The 22,337-nt window shown below is 58.3% G+C and overlaps 1 protein-coding gene across 7 annotated transcripts in view; it reads right to left on the bottom strand.

The window, feature by feature from the left end:
- UNC13B (unc-13 homolog B) overlaps nt 1-22,337 on the bottom strand; it is a 341,091-nt gene that overhangs the window by 28,968 nt on the left and 289,786 nt on the right. For all 7 annotated transcript variants that reach the window (XM_075932833.1, XM_075932834.1, XM_075932838.1 and 4 more), the window contains 5 exons: nt 14,247-14,343; nt 13,402-13,545; nt 12,738-12,815; nt 11,142-11,219; nt 2,591-2,679 (listed from right to left, as the gene is read on the bottom strand). In XM_075932833.1, coding sequence (XP_075788948.1) covers nt 2,591-2,679; nt 11,142-11,219; nt 12,738-12,815; nt 13,402-13,545; nt 14,247-14,343 — 486 coding nt within the window. The remainder of the gene's footprint in view (nt 1-2,590; nt 2,680-11,141; nt 11,220-12,737; nt 12,816-13,401; nt 13,546-14,246; nt 14,344-22,337) is intronic.

The following is a 22,337-nucleotide window of genomic DNA, read 5'->3' as shown; positions in this document are numbered from 1 at the left end:
GGACGCTGCGGGCCCTCCTGCAAGCCAGTGTGAGGCGGGAGAAGCTGGGTGTTTCTGACCCGGCCTTGGGGGTGAATTATTCCCCCCATATCCCTCCTCGTGCTGAAGCCACCAGCAACGCGCGAATTAAGCCAAACAAGGCCAAACAAGGCCCCGTCATGCTGAGCCGGGCTATGGGGCTTCCTTGGGACAGAGGGAGCAGGGATTGAGGAGCGTGACGGGCTCCTCGGCTACCGCGGCGATCCCGCACCCACGACCACAGCTCAGCTCCCACGCTGGCGAGGGGCGCGGGGCCCCAGGAGGTGGCAAAGTTGGCAGATGACACCAAACTCTCAAGGTAGCCAAAGCAGACTGCGAAGAACTTCAAAAAGATTTCGCCAAACTGACTGACTGAGCAACAAAATGGCAAATGAAATGGAATGTGGATACGTGTAAAGTAATGCACATCGGGAAAAATAACCCCAACGATACATATAATAGGATGGGGGCTAATTTAGCTACAACTAATCAGGAAAGAGACCTTGGAGTCATCGTGGAGAGTTCTCTGAAGACGTCCACGTAGTGGGCAGCAGCGGTCAAAAAAGCAAACAGGATGTTAGGAGTCATTAAAAAAGGGATAGAGAATAAGACGGAGAATATCTTATTGCCCTTATATAAATCCATGGTACGTCCACATCTGGAATACTGCATACAGATGTGGTCTCCTCACCTCAAAAAAGATACACTGGCATTAGAAAAGGTTCAGAGAAGGGTAACTAAAATGATGAGGGGTTTGGAACGGGTCCTATATGAGGAGAGATTAAAGCGACTGGGACTTTTCAGCTTGGAAAAAAGGAGACTAAGGGGGATATGATAGAGGTCTATAAAATCATGAGTGGTGTGCAGAAAGTGAATAAGGAAAAGTTGTTTATTTGTTCCCATAATATAAGAACTAGGGGTCACCAAATGAAACTAATGGGCAGCAGATTTAAAACAAATAGAAGGAAGTTCTTCTTCACACAGCGCACAGTCAACCTGTGGAACTCCTTGCCTGAGGAGGTTGTGAAGGCTAGGACTATAACAGGGTTTAAAAGAGAACTAGATAAATTCATGGAGGTTAAGTCCATAAATGGCTATTAGCCAGGCTGGGTAAGGAATGGTGCCCCTAGCCTCTGTTTGCCAGAGGGTGGAGATAAATGGCAGGAGAGAGATCGCTTGATCATTACCTGTTCAATTCACTCCCTCTGGGGCACCTGGCATTGGCCACTGTGGGCAGACAGGACACTGGGCTGGATGGACCTTTGGTCTGACCCGGTCTGGCCGTCGTTCTTCTATTCTTATGAGTTGCCAGATGCTTTGTAGGCTAGCGAGGCTGCGTGTCCTACCTCGCAGTTACAGCGCTCCGGGAAGATCCGTCCAAGCTGCCCTTCCGCTTCCGCTCTGATACAATCACCTCCCCTAGCGACTGGTTCATCTCTCGCACTCCGGCCCCTGGCTCCGAAACACTCGCTCATGTGTGTGCAGACACCGCGTCACCTCCCTACGGTACCTCGTCAAACAGCAGGATTCCACCCCCATGCCTTGGAACACCGGCCCTGCGCCGTAGGGGTCAGAGAGCACTGCCAGCCGGCTCAGGAGGCGCTCTCACTCATCCTCCATCTAACTCGGAATGCGGCTGCCTCAGCCCCGTGCGTTCGGATCTCCCCGTCTCCTGTGCCTCCATCCCTGGGAGCCACACGAGTGACGCCCTTCGCTCCAGGGCCGGATGCTGGGAATGCGCGCAGAAGGGCCGGCGGCCAGGAGCACGGCGGAGGTATGGACGGGGAACAGAGCCATCAGGCCGCGTTCCTCCCCACGGCCCCGGAGCAGTGGCCTGCCGGTGCACAAGCGAGGTGAACAGGCCTGCCCGTGCCGAATAGCTCATCAAAGCTCGAAAGACTGGACCAGGCGGGGAACATTTTACCTAGGAACATCAAGTCCAGCCCCCTGCTACCACAGCCCAGCCCACCTGCAAATCCAATTCCTGCATTTACCAACCCCCGCCTGTACACTAGTGCAGCTGGTTCCCCCCAGTACACCTGTTGGGAGGCTGCTCCCCGATGCTTAGGAACTTCCTTCTGATTTGCAGGCTCCACACCCCCATGGCCGGTTTCCCCCCAATCCACGCCTCCCCGCAGAGACCCGAGCGTCCGGAGTAAGCCAAGACACAGCCCTCACTCGGGGCTAAGACTCAGGCACCTTCCTTGGCACCGGGAACTGACGCTTTTAGCTGCACCCAGCAACAATCTGCTGCTTGTGCCCATGGTGACTGAGCAACCTCTAAAAAGCGGCCAACGTTGCAACAGGCGAGCAGAGTCCCACCGTGACGGCGAACGCTACCCCAGCGCCCGGCCGATTTTTATGCTCCTTGACCCAGCAGGGGGCGCTGCGCTGCTGCACGCGTTACCAGCCCAACGCCTGCCTTTACCGAAGAATCTGATTTCGACCCAGAACGACTTGGTGCAATTGGCACGGGTTTGGCTGGTCTTGGTCTCAGTCTCAGGCCAGATGCAGCCGGGGCTGAGCTGAAGCCAAGGAAAGTCCCAGGGCACTAGGAGCCAGAGGGCCTCACCTGTTACCAAACACCACGCTGAGCTCATCCAGAACGTTGTTCAGCTTCACCTGCAGCTCTTTGAGATGGTCGCTCGCTTCGGGGTCCAGCTGGGGAGAGAAGGACAGAGCTGAGCTGGGAAGGGGGGGTTGGTTTGCTGCCCCCCAAAGCACCAGGAGCCGCTGCTGACTAGGCGGTGGAAAAGCGCATGAAACCTCCTCAAATTGTGTTCACTAGAATCCCTGCCCAGGCCCTGCTGCAGGGCTCCCTGGCCAGCTGGTCTGCAGGCAGGGCACCCCCGCTAGAGACTTCCCCACAGAGCCATGTGCAAAGCGTGCTTGGGCGCCCAGTCTCCATCCCCTCTCCCCAAAGCCGGTCCCTGTGCCGGGGAGACGGGGAATGTTTAACCCTTTCTGGTACAGACCCAGACCGCACTGGGCTCCCGTGAGATACCCCCAGGGGCTCCAGGGTTAGTCTGTGACTGGCCTCTAGCGTGTGGCTTTTCCAGGGCTTTGGCTCTGCGCGTGAAGCAGAGCGGCTGTGTCACGTCCTGCCCCGCCCCGCCCCGCTGCAGAGCCGGGTGCATTCAGGGGGACACAGAGCACACCGCCACGCTTTCAAGTCCTCCAGCGCCAGGTCCCCCCCTTGGAAAACCTGCCCCCGAGCGTCACCAGGGAGCTGTTCTGTGCTGAGCACTTCTGAAAATACGGACCCTGCCGTGACTCTGGGCCACAGAGGTGGACCGACGGCGTGCGCGCCTCTCGGTGAGACTCAGCCCCGGAGACCCTGTCTGCCTGGTGCGAGGGGCACCACAGGAACTCAACGCAGCAGGAGTGCCTGCTACCGCCTTCTCCGCCGCAGCCTGGCTTATTTCTTGGGCACCGCGAGAGAAAGCCAAGTCTCTATGGAGAGGCCGGTTGGGCTGGGACAATCCGGACTTCAGGAGCTGCTGGGCCAGGCCTTCCCAGCCTCCGAGACCCGTTTTCCACAGCAGAGAATGAAACAGCAGCTGCTGGAGTATTCAGGACTCTCAGGCGGGTGCTTCATGAACGTGCGTGTGCAACGCTCCTCCCTGTGCTCCCAAGCCCCCGAAGACGGCCTCCTGTTCGAATCACGCCCGTTACAGGCTTTGGGCCTGCCCGGCTCCCAGGTAACAGAGTTAGTCACATGGCCGGCCAGGGGCTGTGTTTCTACCCCCGCCCGGCATGCAAGGGCCCCTCTCCAATGCACACGTGTCATTTACAGCCCCACGGCTGCTCTCCACGCAGCCCATGGTCTGGGGAGCACTGGGATCAGGACCAGCCCCGGACTCACTGGGACAATCCAGACCGACGCGCTGCCAGCCGGACCAAGGATCAGCAGAGCCTGTGCGGATACAAGACTTGCAGTCGCATCCGCCAAGCCGAGCTGCGTACATCCCAGGTCACGGCCATGCACGTGAAGTGGGGAGCAGCGGCCAGGCGGGGCCCCCGGGATCAGTCACTGCTCACACAAGTCAGCAGGCGCTGGTGCTGAACACCCCACCCCCTGCAGCCTGCTCTCTCCTCCACCGCCACAGGCTGCGCCTGGACGCGATCCACGGGCCGGTTTCAGGGCAGCGCCTCGGGTGCACTCAGGACCCGCGGAGCACGGAGCGCACGCCCCAGGCCGCTCAGGAGTCATCTTGCTGGGGGAGTTACAGAGGAGCTGCCAGCCTGGGACCAACCCAGAGCCCGTCTGGCCCAGCAGCCTGTCCTCAGACAGCGGCCCATGCCAGGGGCCCCAGAGGGAGGGACCAGAACAGGGAATCAGCCAGTGATCCCCCCCCCCCCCCCGTCACCCCTCCCCATCCCCCGACAAACAGCCTCCGGGCACTCGGGGGCCGGTTAGTAGCCCTCAGGCCTTTACAGGGCTTCTCCCACAGGGCTGCTGCAGCCCCAAACTCAGGCTCCTCCAGTCTGGCCCCCCCCCCGCAAGCGTTAATGACAAGACTGCTACTGGTACCGGTCAGAAAGGGATCCAGCCATCAGCAGCCACTAGGGCAAGCTTGGGCCAACCCCCCTCCGAGGGCCGGATCTGGCCCCGCAGGCGGACTGTTTGAACAGCTGTGAGCTGGGGGGGGGGGGGGGGGGAGGGTTCCTGAGCACAGTGCCATTGGTCGATTTTGGCCAATAACTGCCTGTGGTTAACCGGAAGCTTGCAAAGCACCTTCCCCCCTTCCCCTCAGGCTTGGAGCTGTTTGAAGACGTAAGAAGATAAGAACGGCCGTGCTGGGTCAGACCAAAGGTCCATCTAGCCCAGTAGCCTGTCTGCCCACAGCGGCCAGCGCCACGTGCCCCAGAGGGGGTGGACCAAAGACAGTGATCAAGCGATTTGTCTCCTGCCATCCCTCCCCAGCCTCTGACAAACAGAGGCCAAGGACACCATTTTATCCCCTGGCTAATAGCCTTTTATGGACCTAACCTCCATGAAATTATCTAGCTTTTCTTTAAACTCTGTTCTAGTCCTAGCCTTCACAGCCTCCTCTGGCAAGGAGTTCCACAAGTTGACGGTGCACTGTGTGAAGAAGAACTTTCTTTTATTAGTTTTAAACCTGCTCCCCATTAATTTCATTTGGTATCCTCTAGTTCTTCTATAATGGGAACTAATAAATAACTTTTCTTTATCAGCCCTCTCCACACCACTCATGATTTTATAGCCCTCTATCATATCCCCCCTCAGTCTCCTCTTTTCTAAACTGAAAAGTCCCAGTCGCTTTAACCTCTCCTCATATGGGACCCGTTCCAAACCCCTAATCATTTTAGTTGCCCTTTTCTGAACCCTTTCCAGGGCAAAATATCTTTTTTGAGGTGAGGAGACCACATCTGTACACAGTATTCCAGATGTGGGTGTACCATAGTTTTATACAGGGGCAGTAAGATATTCTGGGTCTTATTTTCTATCCCTTTCCTAATAATTCCTAGCATCCTATTTGCCTTTTTGACCACCGCTGCACACTGTGTAGAAGTTTTCAGAGAACTGTCCACGATAACTCCAAGATCCCTTTCCTGATTTGTCATAGCCAAATTAGCCCCCATCATACTGTACGTACAGTGTGGGGTGGGGCAGGCAGGAGGCCGGTTGGAAGGGCTGCTGGCTGGGAGTCAATCCTGCCAGAGACTGCCTCTGGAACCCCAACCCTCTGCTCTCCTCCCCCACACAACCCAAACACTCTGCTCCTATATCCCCTCCCAGATCCTGCCCCCAACCCCCTGCCCCAGGTCACAACCCAAACCCTCCGCCCCTCCCCCCCATCTGTATCCCCTCCCAAATCCTGCCCCCAACCCCCTGCCCCAGGTCACAATCCAAACCCTCCGCCCCCTTCCCCCCATCTATATCCCCTCCCAAATCCTGCCCCCAACCCCCTGCCCCAGGTCACAACCCAAACCCCTGCACCCTAGTCCCCTTCCTCACGTCACAACCGCCTCCTTCACCCAAACTCCCTCCAGGCCCCACTCCCTCTCCTGCACGCCAATCCCTTACTGCACCCGACCTCCATCCCAGACCCCGCATCTCCTCATTAATATGGCCGAGTGCGGCTCTCGACCACTTTCCAAATGCTTGGAGTGCCCCCCCCTGTCCAAAATGATTGCCCGCCCCTGCCTGAGGGGGCAATGGAAGGAAAGCCAGCTCCAGTGCCCAACGGGTCAGCTTGCTGGCAGAAGAGTCCTTTGTCATCATGGAGATGCTGAGTCTTCCGGACAGCTCCCAACGGGCCCGACGGAAAAGTCTAGATCCCGTATTAACTAGCTCTCTGGACTCGGCATTCCCTAGCTTGAAACAAACTGCAGGGATTAAATGAACGCGATTTAAGTCCAGAAGAGGAGAGTGAGGCCACAGCCTGATACCAGTGCTGGGTCTGAATTAGACACAAGCGAGAATCCTTCCTGGACTCCCCTCAGCTCTCGGTGTAGCCGAAAACACTTCCCTGGCTCTGCGGCGAAGGACTGAGAAGGTGAAAGAAGCAGAACCTCCCGGGCGGCTCAGCCAGTGACCTGCAAGCGGAGCAGCTCTCCAGGAGAACAAGGAACGCCGCTCGGCTGGCATAAGAAGCCTGGCTTGCAGAGCGAGCAGCGGGAACCAGGAGAAAGCGAGCGCACTGCCATGCATAGCATGGTCCCGGCACTGCAGCTGGAAGCTGGAACGCCACGGCTGTGGGGAGCCTGGGGCGGGACCCCAAGAAAGCAAGCTAAAAAAAAGGGTCCCTTTCTACAAAACAGGCGACAGCCGAGACTGCCAGGCGCTTAACTCTGAAATGTGCTAGTTCTAGTAGGAATACTCGGCTCACCCTCCGCATCTGCTCTGCGGCTCTAAAAGCAGCACAGACGCTCCGTGCCCATTCCAATGGGGCTGGCCAGCAGCAGCCCTGTTCCCAAAGATGGGGCAGCCGCTCTTCATACTGTGAGGGGGGATGAGAGAGCAGCCTGCAACTCCCTCAAGAGGCTGGCGAGAGGCTGTTCTCAGTGGGGGCAGAACAAGGAGCAATGGGCTCCAATTACAGTGGGAGAGGTCTGGGTTGGAGATTAGGAAAAACTATTTCCCTGGGAGGGTGGGGAAGCGCTGGGCTGGGTTCCCTAGGGAGGGGTGGAATCTCCATCCCTAGAGGTGGTTAAGTCCCGGCCTGACAAAGCCCAGGCTGGGCTGATGGAGTTGGGGCTGGTCCTGGACTCGGCTGAGGGCTCTGCCCGCCCAGGGCTCTGTGGTTCCATTTGAAAACATCCAGGAGCAGAGACTCTCTCACGTCTAACTGTCACGCCTGCTCTCAGCGACCTGGCCACTGCCGCAGGGGAGGGAGCATTTCGGGGAAAGGGGGGGGGCTATAACTGGCTGAACACTAAGCAGAGTTTTACTGGCGCGTTCACCGTGCAGCCCCGGGCCTGTCAGACGCGTCCGGCTGCACACGGCTGCACTGCACCGGAGAGACGTCACCCTGCGGGGAATGCTGCTCCCACTTCACACCATGCTGCGTGTCGGGGGTTTGGTGCCCGTGGCTGCCCGGATGGCGCCGGCCCGGTCACTGCGACTCTGGGATTCGTTCAGCGCGGGTTCCCCTGGCGGTGAGTAATACTGTTCTCGGCATCCCCCGGGTGCCTTGTTCTTTAGCACAGTCTAAGTTTCCACACCTTTTAATTGGGCTCCTGCAGCAGTCGAGGCTCTGCGAGAGTGGGCAGCACAGCCCACGGGGCTTTCATCCCGCCCTGCGTGACTGCGCAAGGCAGCAAGTGGGCTAGAGAGTCATCCCTGGGGATGAAAATAGAAAGCACAGTGCTGCCCGCTGGGAGGCCGGCGCGATCCCTCCCTAGCAGGGGCTGCGGAGCCAGCGGGGGGCAGAGAAAATAGCACGGACGTGACGGCTTCGTTTGCAGGCTGCACTCACAGATAGTCCCATGCCCAGACCAGAAAGGGCCACCATGAGTCCCCCGCAGAGAACAGGCAGGAGACCTGCCCCCGAGCAGCTCCTGAAGCTGAGCTCCCGGAAACCAGCCCGCACCGGGGAAGGAATGGGTCCGTTACCGAAGCCAGGGCAGTCCGGCTCATGAACACACAGGGCTGCCAACACCTGAGTCTCTGTCCACAGCATGCACCCCCCGACACTGTGCACCCCGTTCTCACCGCGAAAGGCAACGATAGAGCCCCCGCTCCCCCCCACCTGAGAGCCGAGAGCGGTTTTAGAGGCTGTACTGATAACATCTGTATCCCTCTAAGTCAGTGTCCCATCAGCACCAGATCCACCGTGCAGGGCGCAAGAGAGAAAAATAAACGGTTACGAAACTCGAGAAAATGACCTGAGAGCTCTCCTACCAATTACAATCATGTGCATGAGGGCTCGCTTGGGGCCTCCAGGGCAATACCCCACCATGAGCAGGAGATGCCAGATCTTCCATGCTCCAGGTCACAAGAGACTGGACACTGAACTCAGTAGTTACGGGCGACAGGCTGCCCTGGGGCCCACCCGGATCCCCGTGAGGAATGTAGGCCGGGGCGGGACTGCGCCGCTGGGAAGACAAGGAACCTGTGCAGAGGTGGGTCATGCCAAGTGCTCCCAGTGGAGATGAATTAGGTCAACAGACTGCAGCTAACGCAGTCGGGAGGGTATCCTCACTCCAGCTCCCCCCGCCCACAACTCCTCATCTCCATGATTTGTCTACGTGGATTTCCTAATCCAACTGGATCATCACAGGCAAACTCTCTAGGCTCGTTGGTTAAGACAACACAAGTAACCCTGTATGTGGAACGCTGTGACCTCACCGTGACATCCTCTCGTGGCTTCCTACCTGTGGGGCGAGTGTAGGCCTGCCCCACCCCAAGTGCCCCGCAGTGGATGAGGTCTGGATGCTGGCAAGGAAGAAACTGCCCTTGCTGACAGAGTGGAGGAAACCCTTTGCACAAGAGGAGGGGTTTCCAGAGCACGTAATGCTGAAAACCGAGCTAACGGTCTCGCTCGCTGCTACTCACTAGCCAGGTCTAACCACCGTCACGAAGCCACTCAATACACTGGAGCAAGGCAGGCCAGGCTAGCAGAGGAGCTGGCAGGGTCCCAGTCTACACAGCAAGTGCTAAGCGCATACCAAGAGGTCAGCGATTGCAGGTGCCCAGCCCAATTTCAATGGAGCGTTTCTGGTGGTCAGTGGCAGGTGGGTGAAGTGAGCAAACTGCATGGAGCAAGGAGTTTCACGCCCAGGCCAGCTTTCCGACAGAGCAAGGAGACAACCTGCCATTTGCTCAGCACGTCTGCATTTTCTCCCTGGGTTTGCTGGTTCCCAGGCGGTGAGTCACTGGAGTGAGCCAGAGTTCTCAACACACGGCCTCCGCCTCGGAGAATCCCCCCGTGCAAGGAGACTGCGGAGGAGCCTGCAGCTTCTCAGCTATGTTGGGCTCCCCGCAGGAGGCGGAGGTCGTGCTGCAAAGGGAGGGGCTGGGCAGGAAGGGGGCGGCTGGCAGCAGGGGGTGCTGGCAGATGCATGAGGTCTGTATCAAAGTACTTCTCTTCCTCTGGGTGGAACCTGCATTTCCGTCGTGGGGAGGGTCTAAGCGCTGTCTGGACAGAGGGGGCGCGTCAGCACCCCACGGGCGGCCTGTCGCACACATCCAGCCTAAGCACGCGGGACATTACTTGCACCGTCTGTCCCTTCCACCTCACGGCTCTCTGTGCTCGTCTTATTGCAGGTGCAGGCTCTTGGGTGCGCAGGAAGCGCTGAGTCATAATGCTGCACGGGGAATAGAGCGGTTTGCACCGCCAGTGTCGGCCACACGACTCGCCTAGGACTCCGGGGTGCAAGCTGGAACCCCCCTGTGATTTCTCAGCTCACTGGCCAAGGCACTGGGGAGAGGCACCCTTCCCCCCGGGGAATCTTACCCTGGCTCGGCAAAGTAGCAGATATTGTCATGAACAACAAACAGCCGTTTGCCACCAGGCCTTTGCGATATGACGTTACTTCCCACAGCAAGTCTAAGCACGTACTGTGGCTACTGGCACAGGCTGCGCTCGTCGTGGTGAGCTCCTGTACGGGTGAGTGATGCCTTCAGACAATCATTTACATCCATTTCATCACAGGAGCTATTATGAACAATTCTCCCTTCCTGGCTGTGAGTGATGTAAGAGCAAGGCTCGGTGCCGCGGGTACAGCCCTGGGAACACAGCGCTCTAGGCTGCTGGGATAGCTCGTTTGAGGAGCACCGTGCTCTTCCAGGAGGCTTTCTCCTCAGTGGCATCCTCGCATCAGCCAGGGAAACATTTAGCAGCTTTTTCCTAAACAGGCATTTTTGCCCCTTCTCAGAACCATGCCACTGAGCACCAGAGCCCGGCAAACCACCGTGCGGAGCCCCAAGCAGAACCGGTCGTCAGGGAAACGCCACCCCGGCCTGCCCTCTTGGTGTGCAGAGGTGAGTGTGCAGGGCCTAGCACATCACAGCTACAGAATATGCCCCGAGGGGCTGAAAAAGATTTTTTCCTAACACGAGCAGCGTCCTTTTCGGCATCTTCCCGGGTCTTGAAAAGCAATGAAAAGGGGGCAAGGAGACATACGTTATAGCGCAGCATCGTCTCCTCACAAACAGCAGCGCACAACACGCTTTCATGGTCAGAGGGGCGCACGTTTCAGAGACAACCCGTTAACAGCCCATCAGACACTTCCCCAGCGGGCCGAAGGAGACGAGGGCTCAGAAGTTATTACAGGGAGGGCATTTACTGCCACGCGCGGTACGGACCTTGGCTTACACGCTGCACAGAACGACGCGTGCCCATAGCGTGCGTAGTGTCGACATCCCCACCGCACTTAGAGCGCAGACTGGAAAGCCCCTTGCGTGCCCGTGTCCAGCACACGTCAATTCCGGCCCATTTCCCTTCCCTCCCGCCCCGCCCTGCTGCGTAAAACCGGCTGCTGCGTTAAATGAGGCAGAGAGTTTCAGGCCAAGGGCCGTCCTCTCACACTGCCCCAAGTTCCAGGCCGTTCTGTTCAAGGGGGTGCTGGCCCTCCCGGGGGGCTGGGGGTAAACCAGGCTACACACCCCTAGTCAGGGGCGGTAGCTCCGTTGCCCGTTTTAGTGCCCTTACCTCCTTGGCACCCATGGCCTCAAACATCTTCTCAAGCTGCACTCTCAGCTGCTGAATGTTGTTCATCAGGATGCAGGGCTGAAGGAGGCAAAGGCTTGTTACTGAGTCGGGGGCAGCAGCGTCCAGGGCCGGTCAGTGGCATAGCCAGGGCTCCGTCCCCCCAGAGCAAACACGAGGGGGCAGATTTCAGTGCTAACAAAGCGAAGGGGCGACCGCTCGCCGACATGCCAATCCGAGGCTAAGGGCCAGACAACCTGCACGAACCCACTGTGCCACTGCCCCCCGTCTGGCCTGCAGACAGACCGAGGGGGGGCGGCCACGTCCAGGAATGCCCACAGCGCTAGGGGAGGAGGGGGGTATCTGCTCGCCCCGTTTGCTCCACGTGTCAGACCCCAAACGTCTCTGAGGCGGGACTCGGCAGGGCTGAGGGGCTGCCCTGATCCCCATCCGGCTCCCTCAGCCGGGATCTCTCCTCCGGACGCAGCCTGGCTGGAGGGATTAGACTCGGCCACAGCATCCAGGAGCCGTGTGGAGGGTTTGTAGCACGGAGGCAGAGCTCTGCCCTAGAAAGCTGCCCGCCCAGGGAGAAGTGGCATGAACCCGAAGGGGACAAGCTGCAACCTCTGTTTCCAGCACCCCCGACACAGGAGCAGTTCTGCCCGGCTAAAAGGGAACTGGGCTCAGTTCTCCGACCCCCAGGAAAGACTCCCCTCTGCTCCTGCAACGCTGCCGACGAGCGCCCCAGACTTCCGGCCACACGGAAGCTTTTCCACAGAGGGGTTAGGTTTTGCCAACTCCGCCTCGTATCAGTCATCTCCAGGGTCCCTAAGGGCGCTGCCCAATTGCCCGCAGATGGGGGGACACTGCCTGATCTAGGGCAGGCCCCAGACTAGGGACTCGAATGGGAGAGTCTGGGAGACCGGCTGGAGCTGTCGTCACAGAAGGGGAATGGCTTGTCTTGTGTGGCGAGAACAGGGCGCCACAAACCCCTCGATTTCAGACAAGAGTTTTATTTTCCACCACGAACGGGGCTGAACCAGGCATGCCAAGCCGAGGCGGCTACCCTGGGAGGGGTTTGCGAGAGCCATGTGGGAGACGGAAGTGGCAACGTTCTACCAAGAGGCCCCAGGCCCATTTCTCTTCCTAGCCCTGAAGCCAGGCTGACAGGAAGGCGGGTGCCTCGCTCCACGGGGCTGCGACAAGGGGTCAGCAGCTGCCAGAAGCCGGTTGCCACGCTCAGGTGGGGAGAAGAGACTCGCTAGTGCTTGGATAGACCTCGTCGCGTGGCTAAGCCCAGAGCCCGACAGCGACGGTCCAGCTCTGCTCCCCACAATTCCCCGTGCGGCCGCAGCCCGGTGAGGCAAGCCGCAAGCATTCGGAACAGGAATTCCCCCTCCTGAATGGAGAGCAAAACCCTCCGGCCCAGGCATGGGGGGTGGGCACACACCGCTGAGGGCCTATCGATTGGACAGTGAGCCAGTGCAAGTCGGTCCCATAGAACGCCTGGGGACGAGGCACAGCGAGGAGGGTTTTGGCTTCCCAGCTGCAGCACCCACCGGGTTTCCCAAGGGTGGGGAGGGGTCAGAGGCTACTCACTAGTTTCTCCTTGGAGCAGTAGGACTGGAAGTTCTTGGAGAGAATGTCGGCGTACTGCATCAGCACCTTCCCAATGGTCTGCAAGAACAACAGCGACCCATGACACGCTCCTCCCCCGAGCAAGGCCGACGTTTGCAGGACCCAAAACTATGCTCCAACCAAGAACTTGGGGAGAGAGGATTCGCCAAACCACGTGGCTTCTCCTGGTCGGGATCCCTTCATTTCGTTCGGGAGGGGCTACGTCTGGGGCCATTTCTCAGCGCCATGCAGATGACTGATGACCCGGTTTTTTAAGGGCTCTCTGTGTATACTGTAACGAGCCACCTCTGCTCCTCGCTGCGCTCCCACCTAGGACTGTTTCAAACAGCACTACGATCCAGCACACGAGGGACCCGGGAGTGTACACCGGCAGGGTCGACGTGGACCAATTAACATGCAGCACCTTACTTCCTAGCAATCACACTCCTGTTACTGCGCCACGTAGACTGGCCCTTAGATGCATTTAACCAATCCTGGTGTTTACTGGAGAAACTCAGGCAGTTTGAATGTTTCTGTTTTATTTGGCCGGGGGGGGGGGGTCAGTGTTTGCCCTTTAAAACCCAAAATGAGAAGCCCTAAACAACGCGGTTCCCCATACGACTGAAGGCCGCACGTTAGTGCTCACCTTAGCGAACCTCCTCATATAGTGAGCGACAATCACCGGGTCCGGACACTCCAGCTTCTTAATGATCTCAAAGCTCTGATTAAGCTGCGTGAAGACGTCCACCACCGAGCAGGAGAACAGGGCATGCTCAGACGTCTGCTGGAACTAAACACAGAACCGCACAGTCGCCTCGGAAGCTTTGAAAAGGGTTTGCAAGAGCCAGCTGGGACGCCCCAGAGGTGGCTCCTTTCTCGGCGGCGTGGGCACCGGTTTTCAGAGGGGACCCACGTTTGGCACCTAATCCTCACTGGGCTCTCAGGGCCTAACGCCCTTTGGCAATGGCAGCCTAAGCCAGGAAGGGACGGGACTGAATCGTGGGAACAGTAATTATATTGCTGAGACCTTGCCTGTTTGCTTAATGAGCAACGAGGAAAAGGAAACGCAGAGAGATTCTTTTTTAAATGGCGAAATACAAACGAGGGCTGGCATCCGAATTCCAGCAGGCTGGGCACATCACAGCACGGCCTGCTGGGGCGCACCGCGAGGTGAGAGAACAGACAGACTAAGGTCACTTCCACTGTCCTGATTAGACACTTAGCTCGTCTCATGCATTTCAAAGGCCTGATCTCCCAGGCATGGGGCCGGGCCATTGCCAGGCCTCTTGTGGCTCAGACTGGCAGCAGCAGCGAATTGCTCTGCTCTCCCTAGTCGGTTAAAACAGAGACCTGGGGGCAAAGTCTCAAGACACAGGAGAGTCCTGTCTGTTCAGTGAGCTAGCCAGCTGTGTCTGCATTCAGGCTTCCGCATACGGGATTCCTGGGCCCAGGGCCCCGGCTCCTCGCCAGCTCCACACCCCCACTCCGTACCCCATCTTTCTTATCCCTCTCCAGGGCTCCATTCAGGAATTCCACGGAAACATCTTCGTTCTCTTCCAGCCACTGCATCACAAACTGCTCGAACCACCTGCCGCGGGGAGAGAAAGGAGAGCAGGTCACAGCAGGACACAGCAGCTGCCCCCGCAGCCTGGTCATGAGGAGCTGGGGGCTTTCCCACCTCAGCTCTGCACCAGTCCTGGGGGCATGTGAGTCACGGAGCAGCAGCACAAATCAGCTCTGCCCAGCCTTGCCAGCGTTGTCGATTGCCTGCCAGCAGCGGACACTCTAGTGAGCCAGGCTGAAAGCAGACTAGCTCTCTGGGTGCCCAGCTGGATTTATTCAGTGTTGGGGAGGCCACATCTGGAGTACCATGCCCAGCTCTGGGGCCCCCACTACAGGAAGGACGTGGGCGCACTGGAGAGGGGCCAGCGGAGGGCGACCAAAATGATTGGGGGGCTGGAGCACATGACCTACGAGGAGAGGCTGAGGGATTTGGGTTTGTTCAGTCTGCAGAAGGGAAGAGCGAGGGGGGATTTGAGAGCAGCCTGCAACTCCCTGAAGGGGGGTCCAAAGAGGCTGGAGAGAGGCTGTTCTCAGTGGGGGCAGGTGGCAGAACAAGGAGCAATGGGCTCAAGTTGCAGTGGGGGGGGGGGGGTCTAGGTTGGAGATTAGGAAAAACTCTTTCCCTAGGCGGGTGGGAAGCGCTGGGCTGGGTTCCCTAGGGAGGGTGGAGTCTCCATCCCTAGAGGTGTTGAAGTCCCGGCCTGACAGAGCCCTGGCTGGGATGACTGAGTTGGGGTCGGTCCTGCCTTGGGCAGGGGCCTGGGGCTGGACTCGGTGACTCCTGAGGCTCTGTGATTTCCCCAGGGAGGATGGGAAGGGCTGCGGCACCTCGCGCACACACGGCCGGACTCACACCCGTGCCCACACTGCTTCCTGGACGGGAACAGCAGGGCCCAACGTGGCCTGATCCCCACACGCTGCACTGTCAGATGGGCCCCTCAATCACCGCCCTGAGCACAGGTGCTGCCATTTCCTCCCCCCGCTGTGCATCCCCCCCCTCCCCCCCGCACTGTCCTGCCTTGGCTCACGCTCCACCCTTGGCTTTCACACACTTGCCAGCTTGGTCTGCTTCGGCGTCCCTCCTCCTCCTGCTCCCGTGGCCAGCCCCCTCTCCCCAGCCCGAGAGCCGTGCGCTCCCGGCACCCGCGAGACCCCTGCCGGCGGCTCTGGGATTCAGCCGCACGCGCTCTCAGGGATGAGCCGAGAGATCCAGTCTGGGAAGAGACGCTTGCTGAGCTGCATCAGGGACATTTGCACACAGAGAGGGAGAGCTTCCCTGGGCCGCCGGCCGAGGTGACAGCACGTTCTGGGAGCAGGGGAGGCGGCTCCAAGGCTAGGCAGTTCTCTTCTCCCCAGTGCTGCTCTCCACGGGGTGGCTTGGCACCCTCTCCCCGAAGAGGAACGGCTCTTCAGGCCAATTCTGTCCCCATCTGGCAGAACGGCCGAGCAACCAGAGCTCAGTGTGTGCCGGGTGGCACTGCTATTCCCACCGGAGACACTGTCCAGGCTGAACCAGCGGCACCAGGGGAGCAGCAGGCTGGTGACCTCTCTCTCGACAGTCCATGTTAGTCCGTGTCTGCAAAGCCAACGAGGCATCCCAGGGCACCTTAGCCCTGGTCTACTGTCACGTTACTGGATTTTAAGGGAAGCAGCCAGGTCACTACTGCACCCACAGGGGGTGTTCGCCCCAAAAGCTGGTGCAAAGGGGGCCGTGTGGGGTGTCAAACGAAAACTTCTGTTCTACCGATGCTGAGTAGGCTACTCGTGTACTTGTACAATGTCTGTGTGTGGAGTTAGAAACATGGACTCTGCGTGGATGCTGGAAGAGTCTCTGTCAGAGCAATGAGCAAGGAAAGCTCAGCCAGTGGCTGTGCTAATTAGCAAGGCTCCAGAGACAATAGATCTCTAAGTGCCAGAGACACACCTGAAGGAACGCCTGGCTATCTGCAAGCCAGCCAGGAGAATGGTTACTGACTTGGGATGCAAGGATAGGTCAATGGACCATGTGACCTTCTATGGCCAGGAAGATGCCAGGGGAGGTATATACGTGCCATGTGGCACCCTCCATCTTGGTCTTCAGTTTTGCTCCTGTTCCCAGACGCAGCCTTGCAGGGAACCATGAGCTGGGATGAACCGTGGACCCGTCCTGACATAGGATGTGCACCAGAGACTTTTAAGACAGCAGAGATGTTATAAACTGCTACGAGCCTGCACTGAGAACTGGGAGATTCGCTGCATGTAATGTAGGATCCTTTAACAACCTCACTCTCAGGCTTTTCTTTCTTGTAGTAATAAACCTTTAGGTTGTAAATTCTAAAGGATCAGTTCAGTGGTCTTGTGGGTAGATCCAGGAGTGTAAATTCACCTGGGAACGGTCGCTGGTGTCTTGGGACTGGAAGAACCCGTTCGGGGGAGGTGAGGTTGCATTCTAACCCCCCACCTGTGTTAGTCCCAGGACTGACTGGGGCACAGGGAGAGCTGGGGTGTCTGAGGGGCTTTGCTCGTGAGGCTTCTGGCTGGCCAGGCTGGCAGCTGGAGCGCTCAGTACGACTGGTTTGTGGCCTGTTTGGGAAGGTCTCCAGTCTGGGGCTGTACGGAGCCCTGAATTTGAGCAATTCGCCCTGAGAGGACGCCCCCAGCGGTGCCCAGACCTGGCCCGGCCTGTCACATCTACCCTAGGGAGTTATTTCAAAATAACCCCCCTTGCTTCCAAATCATAAGTGGAGCGTCCACACTACCAAGCCCGTTATTTGGAAATCAAGGGCTGGTGACGTCAAAATCCGTTCTGCTTTCCTCAGGGAATCACGCTTACTTCCAATTCGTTATTTCAATAGCGGGAGCGTGGACGCTCTGGGGCTGCTACTTTGAAATAACGACTCCCCGGAGTCATTACTCCCCAATGCTTCCTGGGGCTCTAGGTCGAGGTAGCACGTCCCTAATAACGGAGCCTGCCCTGGACTAATTTCAATGCTCCCCCATAGCGGGAGCCAGCTGGATTTTGTTATTTTGGGAGTTATTTCCTCGTGTAGACACGCCCTTAGAGACTAACAGATTTCTCTGGGCATAAGCGGTCGTGGGAAAAACTCCACGCTGAGATACAGCATCTGACAAAGTGGGTTTTACCTACAAAAGCTGATGCCCCAATAAATCTGAGAGTCCCCCAGGTCCCCCGGGACTCCTCGCTGGTTTTGAGAATGTAGTGCATAGGAAAGGGGCCAGAGCCACCCTGGAGTGGAGCTCTATGATCCCCAAGAAAACCAGGACAGAGGAGAGCAAGCTACCCGCCCCCCCCGCTCTACCATCTCCTATCCTGGAGACGGGAGCCAACTGCATCGCAGGCTGAACGGGCTCCACAGACGGTTCTAAACAGCTGCCCGTCTGTGCCACAGAGGTAGATTTACAGTGTGGACATTTAGCTGCCTGGACCTGGACCAGACTCCTAGCTCACCACACCAGATGCCAGCACTGACGCGTTGGATCCAGAAACCGGCAGGGGAAAGGCTGCTTCTCCCATTACCGTCCCCCGGAGCTAACCGGACCCCCTTCTCCTGCGGCCAGGAAGCATCAAGGTAGCGCACAGGAGAGGTTTCGATGGCAGTTAACCAGCAGCAGAGCATTTAAGGTTTCATCTGAATTGATCCTCTCTAGCGTTCCTCACACAGCTCGTCTCTCTAAGTCTTGGAGTGCTGCGGCAGATCTCGTGTTCCCACGCTCGCAAACGGCAGTCACAAACAAGGGGGAAAAGGGCTCGTGTGTGAATTCAGCCCAGAAGTAAAGTATTGTCGGCGCTGCACGATGCAGTACGGCCCTCCGAGAACAGGCCGCACGGTGCTAATTATGGGCTGCCGGAGTTAGCAAAGAACGTGAAATAATGTGAGAGACACGCGAGCGAGACAGAGCGAGTGCACACAAGCCTGAAATACTCCTAACACTTGGGAAGGTACCGCGCACCCATGTTAATGCTGCAAATTGTAAGTGACGCCGCATTGGAGGCCTGCCCGCACCAGCACTGCCCAACGCGGAGGTCAGCTGCGCCGGCCGACGTTAGCAACGGCGGGGGAACGTGCCCCCGAGACAAGCTCTGCCCTTGGACCCTGGCAGTTGGAAGGGCTGAGAGCGCCTGCCCGTTTCCGCGCCTGGGTTTTGGCTAATGAGCGTGGTTGTAAGCCCGGACTCGTTTTTGTGAGGCGCTACAGAAGCAGAGGCAGATCACCAGAGAGCAGCTGCCAAGTCTCCTGCCCCTGCTGAGGTGCGGAGCACCAAACTGCTTGCTGCCTTGTATTGCTTACAGCCCCATCGAGGGACTGGCTGCTTGCTAGCTCCGGTTTGCTGTGCACGGCCCAGAAGGAGACAGGAGTGCCTCCGGTTCTCTCTTCCCAGCCGCTGCCCCTTGCACCGTTTTCATTCGCTGACGCTCCCCGAAGGCGCGGGGCACGCCGAGCACTAGTGAGAACACAAAGCCGTTTATTCCGTGACCATGACACTTTCAGCCCCAGGGTTACAAATTCATGGGCACTCGGTGCTTGGCTCTCTACCCAGACTGCCTGGAAAAAAAGGAAGGTCATTTGGGGAAGGGGATGTTCTTTAAATACAGCTCCCCCCAAACACCACAGAGACACCTGTGAGAGACCACAATGTTTGCCAAGTGAAACACTCAGGTCGGGAAATGCTGCCGTTCCAGTTGGAAGTGTCGTCTGTCCCCTGCTGGGAAGCCTCCTTCAATAGCACGGCCACAGACAAGGGGCTGGCTGCTTGCACAGGTCCCAGACCCGGTCTGCTTCCAGCCGCAGCGTCCATCCAGGGCTGTTCCGCCTCTAGGGGTACTTTGCCACGTTTGGCCCCCAGTGCTGAGGCTGGGGCTGTGCGAGGAAGGGACGCCCACACAACGGCAAAGAGAGACAGATCATTAACCCACGGGCACAGACTTCCAAGAAGCAGATTCATGGACAACATTACTTGGAAATGAATAATTAATGTCAATGACACACTGTAAATGCTGTTTGACAGGGAGCAATCGCCTTCGGCTTCCTGCCTGTTTTACAGGAGCAATCTCAAACGTCGCCTCTTTTTAACTTCCTCATGGTGCACCATCTACCTCGCCGGCCTGCGCGCGGCCCGACATCAGACCCGATGCTCAGAATGGCCCCTTCTGGCCCTGACGTCCGGGAAGTCACCACAGAGGATACGGCTGCAGTCCCGCCGACACGAAGGTCTCTGGCCACGCCAACAGCGACTGACGTAACAAACACGCATGCGACTGCACAGCCTGACATCTGAGGGCGACTGTGTGGCCTTCACAGCCCCCTCCATTGTTCTGGGTTGGAATAAACTCTTCACTGTAGTGCGCTCGCCTACACCGCGTCTTCTGGCTGAATCCGAATTTGCCACTGAGGGATTTTATGGATGCAATGTAAGGCGAAGGGCTGCAATTTCAGCTTGGCCCAAATCTGGCCTTTGCTTCTATGGCCAGCCTTTTGCAGACACACTGAAGGCTTACGTGCCTCCATGGAGGTAGCCAGGTGCTAGCAAGTACTGAGACGCATAAACGGTGTTTTTACCCTACAGAAGTTATAGGGACAGAACGGATATGGAGTTTTCAAGATCAGGCCAAACAGGTCCCATTAAATCGGATGCTCATATCCCCACGGGCATTGAACGTCACAATACCAATGCGGGAATGCCTTCCACTTCCAGGAAGGAGCAAGCGGGCGGAAAGATTTAGCAGTCGGCACTTGGACACCCTGACGTGATTTTCCACCCGATCTCTAACTCATCGAAATGAGCTGGTGGGGGTGTGCTCTCCCCGCCACCGCCAGGTACGGGGCCGAGCCGACGGGTCTGCGCTCAGCCTCCTGCCCGTCGGAGGAGTACCGGCGCTCTGGGCCAGGGCCGTTTGACTGGCCATCCAGAGTTCACCAGGTTCAAAGCCGGATCGCAGAATTTTAAGCATCTTCTGTGTTTAGTAAGTGGCACGTCATAAATAGGCACCCACGGCGCTGTCTGAAGACGCGATCTCACTGCTGCGGCTAGCCCCCGGGGACGGTCGAAGCGGGGTGGCTGGGACTCTCATGGCTTGTGTTCGGCTACACGCGCTGTGTATTAAATCCCAGCACTGAGCAGCAGCAGGGGATGGTGGAGATGGCACAGGGCACCCGGCCTCCAGAGGGTCACTGCTTTGACAGAGCCAGCAGGCGGGAACATGGAGCCCTCTGGCTCTCAGGGCTCACCCCCACCCTTGGGCAAATCACTAAGTGACATTACGGGATTTGATAGCAGCCTTCAACTTCCTGAAGGGGGGTTCCAAAGAGGCTGGAGAGAGGCTGTTCTCAGTGGGGGCAGGTGGCAGAACAAGGAGCAATGGGCTCAAGTTGTGGTGGGAGAGGTCCAGGTTGGATATTAGGAAAAACTATTTCCCTAGGCGGGTGGTGAAGCGCTGGGCTGGGTTCCCTAGGGAAGTAGTGGAGTCTCCATCCCTAGAGGTGTTTAAGTCTCGGCTTGACAAAGCCCTGGCCGGGTTGATTGAGTTGGGATTGGTCCTGCCTAGAGCAGGGGGCTGGACTTGATGACTCCTGAGGTCTCTTCCAGTTCTAGGATTCTGTGATGATCCTTACTTTATGGATCTGTAAGGAAGAGACGGAAATCCGCCCAGCGCTCGTGGACTGAGGCAGAGCCAAGAGGAGAAGCCAGGCCAGTCCCATCCACAGGGCTGTGCTGCCTCTGTGGGCTCTACTGGCCTGTTCCCAAGGCCCTGGTGACTGTATCAGGCGTCCCAAACGCAAGTGAAGCCCTGGAGAGCAGGGTAGCTGCACTGACACCCTGCGAGGAGCCGCTGGGCCTTGGCTACCTAACACCACAGCTTGGAGGGCAACAGCCCTGAAGTCTCATTCCTTGGTACTTCGCGCAGAAGCGACAGTCTCCAGCAACAGGCCAGGCTGCGCAGGGCGAGGTGGACTGATGCAATCTGGGACCGTCGGCCCAACAGCCACAGCTCCATCGGAAAGGGCAGGACCGGCACGCTGCGGATCAGCGCAGCCCGCTCTGAGTGGTGCGACGTCAGGCCATGGGTCTCATCACTGCTGGGGAATCCGGTGACCAGTGGGGGCGCTAAGGCAGCTCCCTGCCTGGCCTGACATCCTGGAGCACGCTGCACCCCACAAGCGGCCAGCAGCAGGTCCAGTTCCTACCCGCGGGGCCACAGGGCAGCACACACAGCCCGGCCCCCGAGCAGCAGCTCCACACACCGATTGGCTGGCTCCTGGCAAATGGGAGCTGGGAGGACGGTGCTGGGGTGTGAAAACAGCACATGGAGCCGTGTGCCCGCCTCTGCCCAGGACTCAGACCCGCTGCCGGGGCACGGTGTGGGCTGCAGCACCAGGAAGCAGCCTGAGAATCCCTGCTGCTCTGCCGACCGAGTCGCTGGAGGTGAGTCCGTGCCCGACCCGGCGCCCCAATCCCCTGTCCCCGCCCTGAGCCCCCTCTGCACCCAGCCCCTCATTCCTGGCCCCACCCCGCAGCCCACACACTAGTCACAGGACAGAACTATGTAGGGTCGTGGGCAGCAGCAATTGTCTAAGTGGCTCACGCAAAAAAAGCGCGACCACCCCTTCCTAGACTCTGCGAGCCTCACCCCACCCCACCCCTCCGATCCAGGCTAGGTGCTTTGCCAGGGTGAATGCAGCATCTCACGGTGACCTCAGGGCGAGCCGGCACTGAGCCAGCTCTGCCCTTGGCAGGGCAGATCTCTAGCCGCCGCTGCGTCTGCTCGCCCAGCACATCCGCCCCAGAAACACACGACAAGTCGGGGCACAGGGCTCTGCAACCTCCCTGGGTGGAGGAGGCCAGGGGACGGGTGGGCCTACCGAGCTCCTTGCTCGGGCGGTGTTGTTACTGGAGTCCAGTCTAAAGACACCTGCTCTGTTCTACTAAACATGCGCCTATTAACCTAAAGACCCTCCCCCGCCCGGGAGTCACAGCTTCCGGCAGGGATTTTGGGGCCCTTAGACAGGCCGTGGAAGCTGA

This window comes from Pelodiscus sinensis, chromosome 6 (assembly GCF_049634645.1).
Source record: "Pelodiscus sinensis isolate JC-2024 chromosome 6, ASM4963464v1, whole genome shotgun sequence".
NCBI classification, from domain to species: Eukaryota; Metazoa; Chordata; order Testudines; family Trionychidae; genus Pelodiscus; species Pelodiscus sinensis.
This window is presented reverse-complemented; position numbering and strand designations above follow the sequence as displayed.